Source organism: Lepidochelys olivacea (genome assembly GCF_965140295.1).
Source record: "Lepidochelys olivacea isolate rLepOli2 genome assembly, chromosome: 1".
NCBI classification, from domain to species: domain Eukaryota; kingdom Metazoa; phylum Chordata; order Testudines; family Cheloniidae; genus Lepidochelys; species Lepidochelys olivacea.
The window spans coordinates 69,597,401-69,619,026 of NC_140411.1; the positions used below are offsets into that span (position 1 = coordinate 69,597,401).

At 41.5% G+C, this 21,626-nt stretch overlaps 1 protein-coding gene across 2 annotated transcripts in view; it reads right to left on the reverse strand.

Annotated features, from left to right (window-relative positions):
* Nucleotides 1-21,626, reverse strand: part of DIAPH3 (diaphanous related formin 3) — a gene marked incomplete at its 3' end in the record, with an annotated part of 518,684 nt that overhangs the window by 164,881 nt on the left and 332,177 nt on the right. The window contains exon 23 of one of the 2 annotated variants that reach the window (XM_084632924.1): nucleotides 11,271-11,397. In XM_084632924.1, the coding sequence (XP_084489050.1) occupies nucleotides 11,271-11,397 (127 nt within the window). Of the gene's footprint in view, nucleotides 1-11,260; nucleotides 11,398-21,626 lie in introns of those variants that run through there. The other variant, XM_084632923.1, reaches the window with a different exon arrangement.

The window sequence follows — 21,626 nt, forward strand, 5'->3', positions numbered from 1 at the left end:
AGATTCTGCACTTGTCCTTTTCACAGGACTCTCCTAAGCACTTCAAACAGATGTTCTGGGGGGGGGGTCACTAATAGGCATCGGCCTGTTGCATGACAATCATGGTTTGAAGCCTGAAGAACTGGGCATGCCCCACTCTGGGGTGAAGTCCCAACCGGGACTCCAACTACCAAACTAACCTAACACTTAACTTAATGATGAACTAAGTACCTACAAACTACATACAAAGACGACGGACAATGGGCTGAAAAGAACCCCTAATGCTCTTGCAGTGCAAGATGAGGCACTTCGACCAACTGTCACGGGACGTAGGAAGGAATTGAGAGGGCATAGGGTCGGCAGCACCTAATATTTCAGTGCATGAGTGCGGCACTCAAGGGGGCGCCATAGCCAACCCTGCGGATACTGCTAAGGCAAAAATCTCCGACGACTGTGCATGTGGGCACGCACACACCTAGAATGGAATCAACATGAGCAAGGGCTAGAAGAACAACTTTGGTTGGCTTAAAAGTTTACCTACCAGTGATACTGATGGTTGACAATGGAAACATGCCTATAAAGTTGATGCTGACAAAACTTTCATGAGCATAATTTTCTTCTGCTGTTAGCAAGCTTTAATTAAGGCTATTTTACACAGAAAATATGTTTAAGCAATGCTTTCTATATAAGGATTACTCACTTGCCTAGAAAAAGCTAAAGGCGGCTTTTTTAATTTAATAGAATAGTCATTTTTTTGTATACAATGAAATTGTTCTGCAGCATTAGTCAGTAGTTGTTCTTTTGAAATGGATATGGTCCAAAGTCTATCTCCCTATCAAAAGGGGAGAGGGGAGGAGAGATGTAAGAAGAAAGGCCCCAAAGTTATGAGTTACTACTATTTAATAATTGCCCAGGCATCAAGGCTGTTTAAAAAAGATGAGACAGAGGGCTGAGAGAGAAAACTCAAGATCTAATGGTAAGATTTCTTCAGAGTGTCTGAGAAAACAGAGTCTCTGGAGCTTTTCACAAGAGTGTAATTTGGTACAGCTGAATAAAGTTCCCTTTCTTCCCCCCTTCCCTCATCTGTGAATGAATTAATTAAAAAAAATGATATCAAACATTAAGTTATTATATGATGTGCCAGATACAGTCATGAAAAACAGGGAGCTTGATGGAATCTAATATTATGATTAAAAGAAGTTATATGTATAAAAAGGAAGTCAACTACAAGCAATACAGCTTTGGGCAAAATACTGTAACCTTTAATGACAGGTTTAACCTCATGGGCAATCCTGTTTAAAAAAAAAAAAAAGGATTGCATTCATATTGATTTATGAATGTGATCAACGGCTCGATGTCTAGTTGGCAGCTGGTTTCAGGGTGCCCCAAGGGTCGGTCCTGGGGCCGGTTTTGTTCAACATCTTTATTAATGATCTGGATGATGGGATTAATTGCACCCTCAGCAAGTTCTGAGATGACACTAAAATGCAGGGAGAGGTGGATATGCTGGAAGGTAGGGATAGGGTCCAGAGTGACCTAGACAAATTGGAGGATTGGGCCAAAATAAATCTGATGAGGTTCAACAAGGACAAGTGCAGAGTTCTACACTTAGGAAGGAAGAATCCCATGCACCGCTATAGGCTGGGGACCGACTGGCTAAGAAGCAGTTCTGCAGAAAAGGACCGGGGGATTACATTGGATGAGAAGCTGGATATGAGTCAGCAGTGTGCCCTTGTTGCCAAGAAGGCCAATGGCATATTGGGCTGTATTAGTAGGAGCATTGCCAGCAGATTGAGGGAAATCATTATTTCCCTCTATTTGGCACTGGTGAGGCCACACCTGGAGTATTGCATCCAGTTTTGGTCCCCCGCCCACTACAGAAGGGATGTGGACAAATTGGAGACAGTCCAGCGAAAGGCAACAAATATGATTAGGGGTCTGGGGCACATGACTTGCAAGGAGAGGCTCAGGGAACTGGGGTTATTTAGTCTGCAGAAGAGAAGAGTGAGGGGGGATTTGATAGCAGCCTTCAATTATCTGAAGGAGGGTTCCAAAGAGGATGGAGCTAGGCTGTTTTCAGTGGTGGCAGATGACAGAAAAAGAAGCAATGGTCTCAAGTTGCTGTTGGGGAGGTCTAGGTTGGATATTTGGAAACACTATTTCACGAATAGAGTGGTGAAGCACTGGAATGGGTTACCTAAGGAGGTGGTGAAATATCCATCCTTAGAGGTTTTTAAGGCCTGGACTGATAAAGCCTTGGCTGGGAGGATTTACTTGGTGTTGGTCCTGCTTTGAGCAGGGGATTGGACTAGATGACTTCCTGAGGTCTCTTCCAACCCTAATATTCTATGATTCTAATTTAGTGACAAGTAAAGTAATAGTAGAAGTAAGACTAATATTTGAAGTGAACCATGTTTATGCTATCAAGTTAGTGAAATACACCAGGGCTAAAAAAGGTAGTACATAAAGGAACTGAAACCAAGTAGTGTGTTTATAAGGACACTTGATCACAAATGGAATAATTAGAAATGTAACTGTTGTATTAATAATGCACAGACTCAGATCAGTGCAAATGCCCCACCATTGTAGTTAAAACAAGAAGATTTATACAGCTGTTCCAGACTGCTTGAGACTAACAGGTCTTAAAGCAACTTAGCTTTGTATAATGGACTGTTAAAACAAGTTTAAAAGGCATAAAGAACATGGAGGGACCTTGTATACATTATACGAACTTAAAACTGGACATTTCAAAAGTGAGCAAGGTGCTGATGGAGAAACTGCAACATGAGCAAGCAAAATTTCAAAGTTGGCCAAGGAATGCATTAAAAAAAGGGGCTCGTGGAGATAAGTTGCAGACTGGAGCAAACCAGACGGTGTTTGAGATATTTCCCAAGATGACTGTACCAACAGTTACAGCGTAACTTGTCTTACACAAGCTGATGCAACAATATGTGTGGCACAAACAGACTGGAAAATAAGCCCCAATTGCAGTGTCTCTCCTTGTTTTATAACAGGTTCCAATCAAGATTTTGTACAGTAGCTTAGAAGTTAATCAAGTCACCGTTGTTAAGTAAGATAGTTTTCAGAGTAGCAGCCGTGTTAGTCTGTATCTGCAAAAAGAAAAGGAGTACTTGTGGCACCTTTGAGACCAACAAATTTATTTGAGCATAAGCTTTCGTGAGCTAAGGTGCCACAAGTACTCCTTTTCTTTTTAAGTAAGATAGTGGAACACGGTACATGTGTCTACTATAGTTAAGGGTTTCATATTGCCTGTCAAGCTCTAGGTGCATAGACATAAGACAGAAGCGTAGAAGAATCTTGAAATTACATTTCGTCTAAACAGTCTGCCATAAATATAGGAGTTTATGTTAGATAGTTGGGAATGTGAGTCAGATCCTGGGGCTAATATAATCTGTGAGGAAGTAGGTTAAAAGGGTTGATGTCTATAGAACTGTTGGGAGAGAGACTTTGGTGAGTTGGCATATAAGTAACAGACTAAATTGTCTTGTGCTTTAGCTTTGAATTCTCCCTGTTCCTGTACCACCCCGTTGCCTTAGCAACACCAGAGTTGACCTGTTTTCTCGTTTATGTTGACCAAACCATAGTCCAATATTATTTTTATCTTCTTATATCCTAAACTATTAGGTGTGATTGTGAAGGGTATTTAATAAAATTCTTCTAAACTAAATTTAACACTCAAGTCCTTTTCATTAGTTAAGCAATCAAAATTAAAAGAAAAACTTACAAAAGATGGTATTGGTACTCAGTTAAGCAATTACTTAATTAAGGTTTGTTTTATACCCTATCTTTCTTTTTGTATCATATCTTGTAGATTTCTGCACTCAAAGTTAGCCTAGAATTTTTTCAGTTTCCCCTTAATCCTGTCATTTCTATTTGTGTCCTACATAACTTCATAACTATACTTCTCATTGTCCGGTAGTTCACCAGCATTGTCAGTACTTTTGATATACAATGCCTTCCCTCAACCCTCTTCATTTTTTTTTATCCACTATACAGATTGTATCAGTTTATATGGACATTCACCCTCTCTCCCCCCCTCTCTCACACATACACACACGAGTACTATGGTACTTTTTAAAGAGTGTGTTACTGTGCAAGCCATAATTTTGAAGCTTCTGACTTTTGTGGGTTTAAGTTCTGAACCATTAGATATATTAATGAACCATCATGTAGACTCTCTCTAGATGTATCCAATGGATCTATCCAGTTAATTGAACTGGCAATTTGATTTTTTATTAATTAATGCATATTATTTAAAAAGTGCTATTTTACACAGAAACTCAGATGAGATGCTATTAAGATGCAATTACTATATCACAAATGTGTTTTATAGAGAATTATTTAAATTTCACTGCCAAATTTTTATCCTAGTTACTTTGCTTACAAAAAGAGATTTCTTAATACTTAATGAGCACTTTAAGTAGTTAACCAAGATTTTCAGTACTGAGAAATAGTAGTACACACTAATCCCCAAAAGATCAAAACATCCTACAAAATATTTGAACCAATTAAAATAGGTTTAGGCAGTTGATCAGTTCCATCTTTTTACCATGAGAGCAGAATAGAACTTTGAACCATTAAAACCAATGTTCTCCCGAGAAACCAGTTTCTTTTCCCAACATACTCCAATACAATTTCTGCTCAGAGAGTCCAATTCAGCAAAGTATTTATGCATATGCTTATGTAAACATGGTTTAAGTCTATCACTATGTGCAGTAGCAGCACTTAAGCATATGTTAAAGTTTACCTAAGACTCATTGACTACAATGGGACTTAAGCACTTTGTTGAATCAAGCTTCTCAAATATCCCTGTTCACAGTCCCTCCTCAACATCTCTCCTCAATGCTTCCTTCACCCATACTTCCTCCTGTACTTAAACAGTTTCCATGTTCTTCTCTGCAAAGTTGTTTTCTTTATTCTTCAAATCTGCTCTTAAAATCATGTCTTCCTGGAATTGTTCCTACACAGTTCTCACAGATAATAACCAGACCCTCCCTTAGCTGAACTGTTATCCTCTCTCATCTTGCCTTGATTAGAACTTGTCTAAATGGGAAAGTTTTTTCAGAATGTAGGCTTCCACTTTAACTATTCAGGAATAACTATTCTGAAAGAGTAAGTCCACACTCCTTTGTTTGTGTGGACTTAAGCTACTTCCTTTTTGAATCACTGCATCCAACACTTTCTCAAAATAACCATACAGCATTCTGGACAGACAACCTATGGAGCAACGTTCTGCTATGAGATGCTTTGCATTCAGGGATTTTTCTTGTGGGGCTCGGTCAGATACCCACCAAAAAGGCACTGGAATTTTGGCACTTGGGGGTCAAACTATAAATTCCCATGATTCTTCTCTTGTCATCCAGTAATTCATGAGCCCGTGCCATTTTCAAACTGCTGAACACCATGAGCCTGAGCCATTAATACAAACAAGCTAATGCACATGCATTGGCAATCACACAACTGGATGACTTGGGAGACAGGTATGGTGGTGCTGCAGTGGTACAGGCAGGAAGAGGAGGATGAAACCGAGCAGTTTCTGTACATGAACTTTTTTTGGAGAGGCTTCATTCAGTGGACTGCCACTTCTGGGCTCAGCCGATTAGCACTGAATGGTTGACCAGGATAATGATGCAGAATTGGACGACCAGCAGTGGTAGCAGAACTTCAGAACTCTATGGCTCTGATCTTGCAATTCATTGCACCTGGGAACACTGCTGTACCTGCATGCGTGAATTACAGGATTGGCCTATGTTTATACAGTACAGTGTAAATTTATGGTGCTACATAAAGGATTATTAATAATATAATGCAGGGTATTATGACCAAAAAAACCCCAAACAAACAAACCAATGGTCCAGAGCTGTTACCCTGCACAAAGTGAGGAAAAATCCACATCTGTACTATATTGAATACATCTTCATCAGTTTCTGCGTAAACTGATTTTACTCCAGTCAGTCGTAATCCTACCTGTAAATACTAATGGTACACAATCTACATATGGACCTGGTTGTGTGAAACCATGGTAAAATTAAATGATTGCATACTATGGGCACACCTAATTCCATCTTGCAAAATTCTACAGGCTTGAGAGTTTGTCCCTATAGTAAAAATGAGAGTTTTAAGTAACGAGGCTTTTCTATTAAGGCCCATGAAAAGGTCTAACCCATTCATGGTTCAAGCGATAAAGAACTATATTAAGCTGTGGGATACGTAATTGCAATTTCCATTATTGCACGACACAGAATCTTTCATATTTGTTTATAATATTGCACAAAATGAATACAAACCCTATGCTTGCTAAATGTGTACCTACCAGGATTTATCAAATAATTTGTCAAAGAATTTATCTGATGAATTCTGCAATATTTTCAAGTTTTTTTCCATTACTCATCCAGCTCTAATATCTATCCATGTATGTATGACAATGCCACAACAAATGCATGTACATATACAGCAAGCAACATAACTTTACTGCCTCAGATATGCACTCTTTCCTAAAGTATGCAAGAAAAATGCTACACAAATTTGTCTGAATACCAAACTGTGTAACAGTCCCATATCAAGAAATCATACACCTAGTTGTGTTCTAAACTTGCATATTTACCTGCATACTTTATCCACAAAGTTACCTGCAAATACCCATTTAAAAACCACAAATTGCTGTTCACTAAACTGAGATCTAAAAATATTTGCTCATTTAAATAGTTAATTGTGCATTTTTATAAAACTACCCAGTATACAGTATTTATTAAAAAGTTCAACACAATAATTTAATATTTTAAAGATTATTGTTAATGAATTAAATATCTGAAATATACATCCATAACACAAAGTCATAACCTACTAACCTTCCACAAATGTAGAATTAGAAGGACTTAATTATTTAAACCCTGGTAAAATACCAAGTATTTATTTAAAACCTTCTTTACAAATCCATATAATCTCTATTTTGAGAACAGTTTGCTCAGTCTGCCTTTTTCCTAGCATATACATGAATGGATTTAATATTCTAACTCTGACTTTTGACATTCCTAATTAAACAAACCATTTTAATAAATGCATGTAATTGCTATTAAACTAATATACGTAAAATGAGCAGCAAACTAGCACAATCCAATATATAAGTGGAATATTTATAATTATAGACTTTGTCAATAATAAAGTGCACCAGCTGTGCACATATCTGACTTGCAAAAGAAACAAGAATGCTAATCAGTTCATTAGAGGCTTCTAGGTTGTGATATTTAGTGACAGGATGTAATAGCTGGCTTGTCCATGGAGCATAATTGTACTCAGGATGAAAAATTGTTTCCAAAGAGCACCATCCTTCCTGTTTCAGATTTCCTGCTGGCTGATTTTTATGAGCAGCATACCTTTCAAGACATCAGCATCATTCAACTTCCTCTGTCATAGAAATAAAAGTAAAGATAGGTCCAAACTTCATCATGCTGCGTAGAATTATCTAACCTTTACATCAAGTCTCCTTTGCTTTAGTAATTTATTTTAGCTCCTGTTTTCCTGAAAGTGAGCTTCTTTAATTAGCGTGCTCACAGGCATTACCAGAAACCATACGCATGTCTACTGTTCCTAAATTACTGCCTGTCTACGGCGAGAGTTAATAGGTGAGGCTAACTACTTCACTTAACAGTATTTACTGATCAAAATAACAGTTAAAAGTCACATTTGGATATTCTAATATGGGAAAATAATTGGGAAAAATGGTCATGACATGTTCTGTACCAACAAACTTATTCTAAAGTCAAACAAGACTAAAACAGCCCAAAATATATATGACTTAAGGAAATCAAAGAATATGCTACTCCTATTACAATATACTATTTTAATTGCCTCTCAGAGTAGTAAAAATCACATTGGTGTCTAAATTATTAGTGGTCTCAAGGATAATGCTTTTTAATATATTGACTTATCAAATATTCATAATCTAACATAAATGTATCAAAATACATTAAAATAAATCCTTTATAAGAATAATCAATATTAATCCACCAAAAGAAAAGTAGCATGATTCTACTTCATCACATGCTTGTCTATTCTCAGGAGCGCAGCACCATAATAATGGGAGCTATATAAAATCCTGTTTAGTATTCTATGCCATTTAAAATTTGCTATCGAAAGGTTTTACAAATAAAAATCTTCCCCCATTTCCCTGTTTGCTCAATAATTCTCACATTCTGATTGCTTGTTTTCCTCTTGCCACGTTGTATATGTTACATATTCCCTATCCACCACAAGTATCTAACACCAAACCCATTTGTGCATAAAGCCAGCACTTCCAACAAAACATTTCTGTACATTAACTTTTCACTTAAAATTATTCTCACTCTTGTCGCTGTGGGGGAAACTCTTCTGAATGGGAATGGAAGCAGTGTTATCCCTTGAGTCTTCAGACACTGAAACAGTAGCTCTGTGAAGGTGTGAACTATGCCACTTATCTCCATGGTTAACTCCAAAGCATAAATGTTATAATTGTCAACACAGTTAACTATTTCAGTGTTTATCACTTCAACAGAAACTTCCAACTAATGTGAGTTTTTTTAGACGGAAACAAATGCTTCCCATCCTCTATCAGTTTAAAGTGAATGGCTGAACAGAGGAGCCTTGCAGTGCTGTCTTTCTTGCCCTTGAACCTCTGAATGAACCCTTGCACAACGGAGTGATGAAAAAATGGTTACCTACCTTTTCGTAACTGTTCTTCGAGATGTGTTGCTTATGTCCATTGCATTCTAGGTGTGTGTACACAGTCAGAGATTTTTGCCTTAGCAGTATCTATAGGGTTGGCTGTGGGAGAAGGAGGATATAATATTAAAGATGTCGTCAGACTCCTCCGCTAGCTTCTCGACCTCCAAGTTCAGGTTGGCAGCTACCCTTTTGAGCAGGGCCTGGTGCTCCATGAAGTTGTCAGGGGAGGGAGAGGGGGGCAGCTCGTTTACGCGGGGCCCGCCACCACTTCGTCCGATGACGACGAATATGACTGCTTCCCCTTGCTCATTTGGGGATGGATCCTTTGGCGTGGGGGTCCACTTTGTCACCCCTGCATTGGATTCGGCACCGTGCTCTGACTCGGGTGCCAGCTGCAGCTTGTCCAGTGCTGCCTGGGAGGAACAGTGCGAGTATGGGACTGGCATAAGAGGTACACCCCACAGGTTCCAGTACTGGCACTGAGCGAGCCATTGCCCCTGCCTCCACGCTGCCGCCGCAGGAACCACACCAGTCTTGCGGGCTGATGGCGATTCGCCTTTTATAGGCGAGGGGCTGAACTCTCCTTCAGGCTCAGACCACTGTCCTTCTGGTGACCAGGGTGGCGCCATAGATGCTTGAGTCTGTAAACTGACCCCCATCGGCGACCGGTGCCGCGACCAGGAACGATCCCGCACCGGGAAAAGAGGAGGGGGAGCTGGGGGAGGGCGACCCCATAGGCAATGGTGATCTGTGCCGTAGTGAACTCTGGTGGGAGGCCCGACAGTGCCATGGGTATGAGGATCGATATCACAACTCAGGTGTCCCACGCTTTGCAAGTGGAGACACTGGCGTCAGGGACCTGTGTCTTCTAATCGGGGATTGAGGCTGTAGTGCCAGGGTCCAAGGCTGTGGTGATGGAGACCAGCGCCTGCAGTCCGGGGATGAGAGATGTTCTGCTGCTTTAGGGGGCAGTTCTATAACCGACTTGCCTGTAGATGCCGGGCCCTTGGCTGGGTCTGTTGCCTGGCTTGACATCTGCGGTGCCGGTCGCCCTACTTGCTCTTTGGCCACCGCACCCACTTGAGGCACAGATGACCCTACTAAGAGCCGGGACCCCCTGCCGCTCCCAGGAGTTGGAGGCGGGTCCCTGGCTGGACTAGAGGGTCCAACTGCAGCGGTACACCTGAGCAGCTCCGAGGTGGCCACGTTGTCCAAAGCCCCCTTTTCCTGCAGTATCAGCTGCACGATGAACATGGCTTAAAGCCTGGGGAACGGGACATGCCCCACTCTGAGGTGAAGTCCTAGCCAGGACTAACTCCTAAACAAGTACTCTAACACTTAACTTAAAGATCTAACTAAGTACCTATCAGCTAACAACAAAGGAAACAGAACAATTGACTGTAAGAACTGCAAACACTCTTGCGATGCAAGACAAGACACTCCGATCAACCATCATGGGCGGTAAGAAGGAACTGAGAAAGCATAGGGTCAGCAGCACCTAATATACCAACACATGAGTGTGGCACTCAAGAGGGTGCTACACTCGACCCTATAGATGCCGCTAGGGCAAAAATCTCCGACAACTGCACATGGGCACACACACACATAGAACGAATCGACATGTGCAAACACTTGAAGAAAAACTACTTTCTGCACAGTTTCCTTGCTACTACTTAGCATGGGAGAGAGGACCGGAAGACATAAGACTTCACTAGGATTACTTACCCCCAACTCAGAAGAGTAAATTAGGAGTGCAAAAGGTGTTTCTTCTGAATTTTTGCACTTTGATTGCAAGGGGTTGCTGTTGTGATTGAAAGTAGTTGTTTCTTTCTCTTCCTTCCTCCTCCTGCTTTCTTGCCAGCTGTTTCCCTTATGGCACTTGGGAAGGAGGCAAAGAGAGCAGCTACAGAGATAAGACGTATATAATAGAACATGGACATCAGAAGGTAGGAAGAAATGGATCTGCTACTAGAGCCAAGTTTTCCCCTAAGGGGAAGAGAAAGAATCAGAGCCATTACTTTTAAATAAACATGAAAAAAAGGAGTTTTGTCAAAAACAAATGAGGCAGAAGCTGTCTTCATGGATGAGTTTCATAAGCTGAGACTATCAACAAACTTGAAAAGCTTTGCAGGCCACCTATACAAAAGTGGACAGAATCCCAGTGGTAATATACAACTTGAAGAGAACAAAACACATCTGACTGGAATGGCCCTCTCCTATTTCTATGTTCTATATTCAAGGTGAAATAAAACATGGCTTACCACGCTCCTTATAAAATTAGTTTTTAACACTCTTATTGTAATACGTTCACCTTTTCACTCAGCAAAAAAAGTTTTCTATGTTTTTATGTACAAAATTCAGAATCATTGCCATTTGGCAATGTTGTTTCCATATTATGCATTACAGGTCATTTTTTTTTTTATTGTTCTGTATACTTAGTCTTTGAGGAAAGGAGAGTTAATGTTTTAAAATATGAATGCTGCAAACTAGACAAAGGTTCTGCAAATAAATTTGAAGAGTTAAGTAAACGTTAGACAAGCCCTCATAAGATATTTAACTGTCAAAAGGATATAGACATCTTTGTCACAAACTTGTCATGGATATCATCGGGAGGGGGAAAGATCTTCAAATCCTTCTCAAGCTGTTGAAGCTGCCTTTCCATCTGCCTCAGGTTCTTCTCCAGGTTTTCTGCTGAGACTAAAATATAATATATTCATTCGCTCAACATCTCAATAAAGAAAAACTGGTAAGTAATGCCTATTTGTAAAAGATTTTTTTTATACCAATAGAACACATATAATTCTGAAATGGAATTGTATCAGATAATCACAGGACAGGGATACTAGTTCATTGTGCAATATTTATTTTTTCTCAATTACACAATTTCCTCACTGTGATTAGTTGTACCCATTTTAAATAATCACTGCATTTTTTCCCTCAAACATGCAGTATGCAAAGCTGTATATTCTGATTGGTTCTTAATGAGTGTCAGCCAATGCAAAAGCAGGGTTTTGCATTAAAACCAAAAGTTTATTTTTAAATTACCTGTACTGTGAAAATACCAATCTCTCTTCTCTCTGATTAATGACTATATTAAGAAAGTTCAAGATATTTCCTTGCAATAAAGTTGCTTGCCTTAGCTTCACACTTCTGAAGAAAAAAAACCCTACTTATATTTACATGGAACAAGGAGAGAATTCGAATCCCCAAGTATAGAGAAAATAGAGCTATTAAAAAGCTGAAAGAGAATTTCCTTTAAATAAACAAGCCAAATTTCTGACCCATTATTTCCATCCCAATTCAGATCTGAAGCATGATGTAAACTAAGAAACATTTGTTATTCTGCGGGAAAGTGCCCTGCCAATCAGTAGGGAACAACAGGGTATTTGGGAGAATGTTAAGAGGGATGAAATGAGGGGAGAGGAGAAATATAAAACATGCACAAGTTTTACTTGATCAGGAACAAAGCAATAATTGCCTTTCAATTGTCTGGCACCCTAGTTTACATTTGGAATATTTAATTAAAAAATGTCAGTACAGTAATAAAAAAAGCCAGTACAGTACAGTATAGTTCCTGATAGCTCGGTAAATCATATCCTGGGCTCATATGAATTCATACAGTCAAGGATATGGTTATCACATCATACACAGGAAGTAAGTAAACTTTCGTAAACATTCAAATGTTCTTCATAAGAATAATAAGATAGATTATAAATAATATACTTGAATTTTAGTCTGGAAATATTGACATTGTATAGTTTTTCATTATCAGCTTGTTACACTATTACAAAACCTAAAATTACTTACAGTACTTATTAGAATTTCATATATATTTTACCTATGCAGCTTTTGGGGGGGAAATTCTGAGCCTACAGAAGTCAATGTGAATTTTGCCATTGATCTCAGTGAGGTCAATATTTCAACAGTGGAGTCGAATGCAGAGATGAATAAACTTAGAACGGTTCATAATACACAGAAGTGATCAGAATATGGGCCACATTCACTGGCTGCATATGCTTTCATAAAGAGTGGCAGTCTCCTTCATGAATTATCACCCCACATCCTCATCTCAGTGACTACGAAGTAATGATCACCAGTAGGTGGGCTGATGAATACTGGTAGTTAGAGAGACTAGAGCTCTGCTAAGTGTATATCTACACATAAACTGCTGCTACACATAAAGTGCTTCAGTGAAGAATCATAGAATATTAGGGTTGGAAGAGACCTCGGGAGGTCATCTAGTCCAATCCCCTGCTCAAAGACACTAGACATAGACACTACCTATGCCAACGGGAGGGCTTCTTCAGTCAGCACAGGTACTCCACCTCCCTGAGATCCAGTAGCTAGGTTGACAAGAGAATTCCCCCATCGACCTAGCGCTATCTACACCAGGGTTTAAATACGTCACAGAGGAATATGGATTTTTCACACTCCTGAGTAATGTAGTTATACCGACCTAATTTCCTAGTGCAGACCAGGCCTCAGTAATAATGCTGACATGCGTGTGAATTAAGCTCTGTGTCTTCACAAATTTTAGAAGCGGGAATATAATAAATCCATAGTTTAATGCCATGTTATAGTTCTACCAGCAGAAGAATGCAGTCCTTCAGGGATAGATACATAGTGAAGCAGACCGATCCAAGTAATCATCTCCTAGGAAAGCAATGTTTGATATGATACAGAGAAATTCCTCTGGCAAAGACTTAGGTGACCCTCCCAAACCATGAACATATCCCAGCAGGAGCTAGCTTGAATTATTCTGATATATCATAACTTATCTCTCTCAGGACTTTGTTGAATTTAGTGAAGGGATGGGAAACAGAAAGGGAGGAAAGCTGTGAATGGAAACATCTCTCCTACAGAAGGATTATATGGAGTGGAAATATAGGGTCAGATTCTGTGCTATGTATCCAAGAGCAAAGAATCTGCAGCCCAGAACTTAAGCCACCTTTGCTACCTCTAAATCCCAGATTGTTCCAAGGCCTGGAGAGCCCACTGACAATACAGACTGGGGGGTAAGGGGTGTGTGTGTGTGGGGGGTGTGTCCTTCCCAGAGTGCTCTATTAAGTAGAGTGCTGCTTGCAATCTCTGCAGCACTATGGGCAGCAGTCCAGCCCCTGGCATGCCCTTCTCACCTGCCTCTGGTACACACCTCATGCTGCAGCTTGCAAATGTCACCCCTGGAGGCAGCCTTTTGTCTATCTACCACAGTTCTTTTGCCAGCGGAATTGTACCCCAGAGGTTTACGTGGATTTTCAGGACCTGTTACACCATTCTGACTCTTTTAAGTGGCATAAAGGGGCTCAAGTAAGAGTGAAGATCTTACCCATAGGATCGCTTCCTTCTCTGAAACAAAACTGAAGATATTTGAACTGCTCCCTAGAAACAATGCTTCTCCTTAGACCACATTTTAGAAAAATGGAATCCAACACCTAGTATAACAAAGACCACTGACGACACGAAATTAATTCTGCCAACCTGGTACTGCATTCACCTCTTCTAGCTTATGAATACTGGAAATAAATAAGACAGCACATAGAATAATTCAGAGAATGCCAAAATATATTATTGACATAGTACAGAAAAACAGAGCACACTAGGTATCTGAAGTAAAATATAGCTGCAGAACTACGTAGAAGACTTATCTCGGAATGACAAAGGAATTAATACTAATAATTAAAAAAACAGCCATTGCCTGTCAGATAGTCTAGAGCTCCAACACAATGACGGGGATAAGTATTTCAGAGACAAAGAACCCAAAAAGGTACAAAAAACACCCCACAACGGTCTGAGATATCCATTAGCAGCAACATGATAGGAGCTGGTTGGATAAAAGTGACTCACTGAACACATTAGAGGGAAGGGCCTGACAAAAGAGAATTCTCTTTCACTTTCTGCTAGGATATCTTTTTCCTCAGGGACAACAAGGGGAGTGTATTCTTTTCAGGCTTTCCTGCTCTTTATCTCACTCTACCACTACCTATACCAAATGTTTCTAAAATTGTTACGAGCTCCCAAAGCTCTAACCATGTCACTCCTCTGAACCCCTGTGGTGGTTTGCCCTTGCCTTCCACATTTCTCTATTATATAGCTACAATATAAGTATTTAAGTTAGCTTTCTTATTTGAAAATAGTAATAATACTCTGCTCTCACCCAGTCCATTCACATATTGAAAACACTGTACAAACATGAACTTAATTAATTCATCACCATATCCCTGTGAGTCAGGAACAAGTAGCATTATCCCCATTTTACAGCTGTCAAAACAGAGCAGTGAAAATGCCTTGCCAGGACAAGTACAAATTGAGAATAAATAATCAAGAGTTTTTGGTTCTCAGTGCGGTGGTTTAGCCACTAAACAACATTTTTATATAGAATGTAACTATTAGATAAATTTTCCAATTTAACTGTTCATTCTAAAACTTCCTGAAAGATTAACTTTTGCAGACTTTTCTAAATTAACTCTCAATGTCAGAAGACTGTTTAGAGGCAGATGGACAAGCATTCAAACAAAGATTTGGGTTCAAATAGTAAGATTTTTGTTTCAAAAATCAATCTCCAGCACAATGTAAAAAAGTACCCTTTTCCTGTTTGGAGTTTAAGTTCAGCATTCAATGGTGTATTTATATTTGTATGTATATGTGTGCATATATGCATGTGTATACACACACACACACTTTACATTGCTATGTATTTCCCAACATGCCAGCTGTTGATTGTTTAATGATGTACATGTTAACTGGAAAAATATTACATTGCATAGATTGTGAAACACAGATATTTCAATCTGTTCTCAAACTTTGCCAGAGAGCTTCTTGTCTCAAGTACTAAAATTTTCAAAGAGCTGCCTTGCTTGGTCTGTTAAGATCTGAAAGTGTGGTAACATAGGGCATAAATGGCAACTTGCTGGGGCAGGGGCAGGGAGGGAGAGAGACAACCTTTTTCGCCACCAAATGATTTTCGAAATAGCCTCCTAAGCCCAAGGAATGGCTTTCAGCTATTTATTACTTTCAAAATCAGTACCAGTTTTGTTTGTTTGTTTTGTTTTTAATCCTTCCATAAGAATATCTGTTTCATATGCTTTACAGCTGAAGTGATCTCCTTGTACAACTACTGCATATGTGGAAGAATATCTAACCTGCTAAATCCAGTTTTTCCTTGCATACATTCAGTAACAGCACATTACAGATTTTCTTACGGCAGATTATTATCCCATTGCCCGATTGGCCTATCAGCAATTAATTTCTATTACATTTAAAATGATCTTCTATTTCTGGATATCTGATTCTTAACTTTTGTCTCCTTTTCACCACTACAAGTAATTTATCTTCTACTCTTTTATTATTGTCTTGGAGGCATATAGAAACATTTGCCACTATTTGGTGAATTGTACAAATAAAATTCTGTAGTCAAATAAAAGTCTGAAGTGCTTCTTGGGACCCTGAAACAATTCCACTGCATTTTCCCAGCTATTATATGGGCTGATCAAACACCCACTGAAATCATTGCAAGCTTTCCCATTGACTTCAACAGGAGTTGGATCAGAACCATAGTCTTTAATTTTTGCTACAATTTCATACTATCCTTCTCTTGTTCATAGTCCCTTCTAATTTGGTTTGATCACATTATTATAAGCAGTGCAAGAACACTACTGTGATTGAGGTTGCCGGGGCACCAAGCACAGCATGCCCCCTCCTCAGTTCCCCATGCCTCATGCCTCCCTGCCCCCAAAGCCTCCACATGGGCCTCACCCAACCATCCTTCAACGCCAGTCCCGAAGGCCTCTCCAGCTCCCCCATCCCACCGGTCACTTTCCCTCCCCAGTCCACTTGTTTCTGCCACATTCTGGCCTTCCCCAGTTTCCCAAGGCTGCTATCTAGAGTCTCCTTGGTCCTCCCACTACCCGGACCCTCTTTCTTGCCCCGACCCTCTGCTATCCCAGCCTCCAAAGGAGCAGCACACTGCTAGCTGGATCGTAGTTCAATAACTTCACCTCCTGGCTCTGAACCCAAAAGTACTCACACACTTGCACACTCACATCCTGCTTTACTGCCTAGATCCCAGCCCATACCCATTCCTCTTCCCCCACATCTCTGCTACCTTGCTCAATTGGGAGCACAGAGGTGGGGGGCTTAGCAGCAGTGCCAGGTGGCTCAGGCCAGTCCCATGCATTCCCGTTTTCAATTTAGGGAAATATGGTCACCCTAGCAGCCGTGTATTCCACTTAGGTGACTCACATGCAGTACCCAGAGGAGGTAGGGCTCGGAGTCTATTTAAACAAGGATTGCAGAAACAGCTTCCCTGTTTGCATCTATTCTGGACACCACAATAATGGCATAATTGTTCGCAAACAGATGTATCGATGAACACCTGGCACCTCTGCAAATGTCCAATATTGAGACATTGCTTCAAAATGCATTGATTTGCTTGTGCTCTCCTAGAATGGGCGTATACCTGTTCAGGAGGTGTAGCCGAAGCTGTTTTGTATGCAGTGTTGATGCAGAAATTTATTCACTTAGAGATTATCTATGAGGAGACTGACTGCCCCTTTATACAGTCTGCATATGACACAAACGGACAAGGTGAAGCCCAAAAGGGTTTAGTCCTGTTCAAATAAAAACGTGAGATAACATCTGAAGTTCAATGCATGAAGATACTACTCCTCCGGGTATGAACATGGCTTTAGGAAAAAACACAGGCAAATACACTGCAAGGTTCAAATGAAAAATTTTGGGTGAGGCCGCAATATCACTGTCTTTGGAGAACTGTATATAAGGAGGCTCTGCCATCAAAGCCTGTGACTTTCACACTCTCCTTAAAGAGGTCATTGCCACGAGGAGATTTTGACAGTTTTTTGACACAAGAGAGGAAAGGGACAGGATGCCAGAGGCTCAAACGGAGGTCCCATTAGAGCCGTCAAGACTGCTTTAAGGTCCCCCCAAAGGAACTGGTTCCTACACTGGCAGATGGAGATGAAGAATTCCTTTTAAAAATCTTGCTACCATGGCATTGGCAAACACCAATCTTACATGAATTGATGGATGAAAGTCTGAGATTGCTGTTAGATGCACCCTCAGCAAGGTAAGTGTAAGGCCCAATGACTAAAGATGCAGAAAATACTCTAAGATGTCCTGGATACAAGACAGTGTTGGCTGAACTTCATGGGCCAATGACCACACTGAAAACTGCTTCCATTTTGCTAAAGAGTCCATTGTGGTAAAGGGTTTCCTACTATTGAGTAGGACCTGTCAAATAGCCACCAAACATCACTCTTCCTTTTTATTTGCTGCAGAGCAGCCATGCAGTGAAATACAGGGAGCTGAGCATGGGATGCTAAGTGTGACCATGATTCTGCATGAACAGGTCAGGATGGAGAGAAAGGGGTACGGGAGACTGAATTGACAATGTGAGAAGGTGTGGGAAAACCAACACTGCCTCAGCCACGCTGTGGCAAAGATGAACTGGCTTAATCAGCTTTCAGCTTGAGGATAACCTGTGAAATGATCAGGATCATAGGAAAAGCATACAGAAGAGCTGGTTGCTAGCTCAGGTGAAAGGCGCTGGTCAGGGAGCCTGGACCGAGGCCCCCTCAGAAGCAACACGATAACACTTCCTGTTGTCTCTTGCAGTGAACAGGTTGATCATTGGGATGCCCCAAGTTGCAAAGATGACTCAAAGAATGCTAGACATCAGTGACCACTCATGACTCGGGTAAAAATTCCAGCTGAGATGGTCTGTGAGATGATTCTGGACCCCAAGCAAGTGGTTGGCCATGAGAACGATACTCACTCTAATGCAGAACTTCCACAGACTGATTGCTGGTTGGCAGAGAATCCTGGAGTATGCTCCTCCTTGCCTTTTCACATAATATATTGTGGAGCTCTGGTTGGTAAATATGTGAACCACTGAACCCTTGAGGCAGTCAAAAAAGTGTGACAGGAATTGTAGATTGCCTGAAGCTCCAGCACATTGATATGCAGTGAAGCTTCCTCCTCTGACCACAGACACTGAACCTTCAGTGACCCCAGATGTGCTCCCAAACCTAACAGGGACGCATCAGTGACAACAGTCCTGGGTGGTAAGGGCTGGATGAAGGGAATGCTTTGACATACATTCCCCTGAACCATCCACCACTGCCAGGAGTGCAGGATCAACACAGGGAGGCAGACCAACTTGTCCAAGGAATGAAGGATTGGATGGTAAACCGTCTTCAGCCACATCTGAAGAGGGTGAAGGCATAACCTAGCAAATTGAACCACCTGCAAGCATGCAGACATATGGCCCAAAAGCCTCAGGCCTATACAAACTGTCATGGAAGGTTGCAACTGCAGACCAAGACAAAGGCAGCAAATCATATGAAAATGCTCTGTCTGCAAAAAGAAAAAAATTCTGTCTCTAGAATTGGTAGAGTCTATTAGGGCTCCAGTGAACTTGATTTTCTGAGTGGTTGACTTCCCAGTGTTTGGGATGAGACCCAGACAGTCGAGTAAGCACAGTGTAATGCAGTTGTGGGCAACCTGTGGCCTGCATGTGGCCCGTCAGGGTAAGTTGACTGTGAGCGACGAGACATTTGAGGACACTGACCGTCCACAGGCATGGCCTCCTGTAGCAGTGGTTTGCCATTCCCATGAACCACCACAGAAATCTTCCGTGGCTTGGGAAAATTGCCATGTAGAAATAAGTGTCCTGAAGGTCCCAAGCAGCAAACCAGTCGTTCTAACATGGGGAGGAGAGTTGATAGGGTGACTGTTCAGAACCTCATCTATCTGATATATTTGTTGAGGTTTCAGAATTGAGAATAGGTGGATTTGGGAACCACAAAAGGACCCGGAATAAAAATCTTGACCTCAGTGCTCCAGAGAAAACTCCTCCACTGCTCCCAAAGCCAGTAAAGAGCACACCTGATTGACAAGCAGTATCTTGTGAGGTGGGTTCCTGAAGAGGGACAGGGAAGGAGGGAAGGGAGGACGTGTAGAGAGGAACTGGATAGCACAGTCTGATCTGACAGTGCTTAGGATCCAGCTGTCAGTGGTAACTGAACCCCAAACATTGAGAAAGCAAGCTAGTCTGTCTGTCCTCGAATGAGGGGGTGAGGAAACAGGGTAATGGAAGAATGGACTGAACAACAGCTGTGAACAGACAAGTCAAAATGGGGGTTCTGGGGTACTGGGGGGAGACATGTAGACTGGGCAAACCCAGAACCTGAATACCTCTGGGACCATTGTCTTTTTCTTGGGTAGTCCTGCTATCTCAGAGGAGGGAAAGCATGCTCAGAGTGTTCCAGGCAGTACTGCTGCTGCTGCTGCTGACTGCCACGCTGGTGTCTTTGCACTGCTGATATATATACCCTCAAGGAATGTAGGGTGGCCCTAGAATCCTTGAAGGAGTGCAAAGTTTCATCAGTTTTGTCCAAAAAGAGGACCCGAGCATCAAAGGGCAAGTCATAGAATCATAGAATCTCAGGGTTGGAAGGGACCTCAGGAGGTCATCCAGTCCAAACCCCTTCTCAAAGCAGGACCAATCCCGAATTAAATCATCCCAGCCAGGGCTTTGTCAAGCCTGACCGTAAAAACTTCTAAGGAAGGAGATTCTACCACCTCCCTAGGTAACGCATTCCAGTGTTTCACCACCCTCCTAGTGAAAGTTTTTCCTAATATCCAACCTAAACCTCCCCCAATGCAACTTGAGACCATTACTCCTTGTCTTGTCATCTTCTACCACTGAGAATAGTCTAGAACCATCCTCTCTGGAACCACCTCTCAGGTAGTTGAAAGCAGCTATCAAATCCCCCCTCATTCTTCTCTTCTGCAGACTAAACAATCCCAGTTCCCTCAGCCTCTCCTCATAAGTCATGTGTTCCAGTCCCCTAATCATTTTTGTTGCCCTTTGCTGGACTCTCTCCAATTTTTCCACATCCTTCTTGTAGTGTGGGGCCCAAAACTGGACACAGTACTCCAGATGAGGCTTCACCAATGTCGAATAGAGGGGAACGATCACGTCCCTCGATCTGCTGGCAATGCCCCTACTTATATATCCCAAAATGCCATTGGCCTTCTTGGCAACAAGGGCACACTGTTGACTCATATCCAGCTTCTCGTCCACTGTCACCCCTAGGTCCTTTTCCGCAGAACTGCTGCCTAGCCATTCGGTCCCTAGTCTGTAGCGGTGCATTGGATTCTTCCGTCCTAAGTGTAGGACCCTGCACTTGTCCTTGTTGAACCTCATCAGATTTCTTTTGGCCCAATCCTGCAATTTGTCTAGGTCCCTCTGTATACTATCCCTACCTGCCACCGTATCTACCACTCCTCCTAGTTTAGTATCATCCGCAAATTTGCTGAGAGTGCAATCCACACCATCCTCCACATCATTTATGAAGATATTGAACAAAACCGGCCCCAGGACTGACCCTTGGCGCACTCCACTTGATACCGGCTGCCAACTAGACATGGAGCCATTGATCACTACCCGTTGAGCCTGACAATCTAGCCAACTTTCTACCCACCTTACAGTGCATTCATCCAGCCCATACTTCTTTAACTTGCTGATAAGAATACTGTGGAAGACGGTGTCAAAAGCTTTGCTAAAGTCAAGAAACAATACATCCACTGCTTTCCCTTTTCCACAGAAGCAGTAATCTCATCATAGAAGGTGATTAGATTAGTCAGGCATGACCTTCCCTTGGTGAATCCATGCTGTTACTGATCACTTTCCTCTTGTGTAAGTGCTTCAGGATTGATTCCTTGAGGACCTGCTCCATGATTTTTCCGGGGACTGAGGTGAGGCTGACTGGCCTGTAGTTCCCAGGATCCTCCTTCTTCCCTTTTTTAAAGATGGGCACTACATTAGCCTTTTTCCAGTCGTCCGGGACTTCCCCCGATCGCCATGAGTTTTCAAAGATAATGGCCAATGGCTCTGCAATCACAGC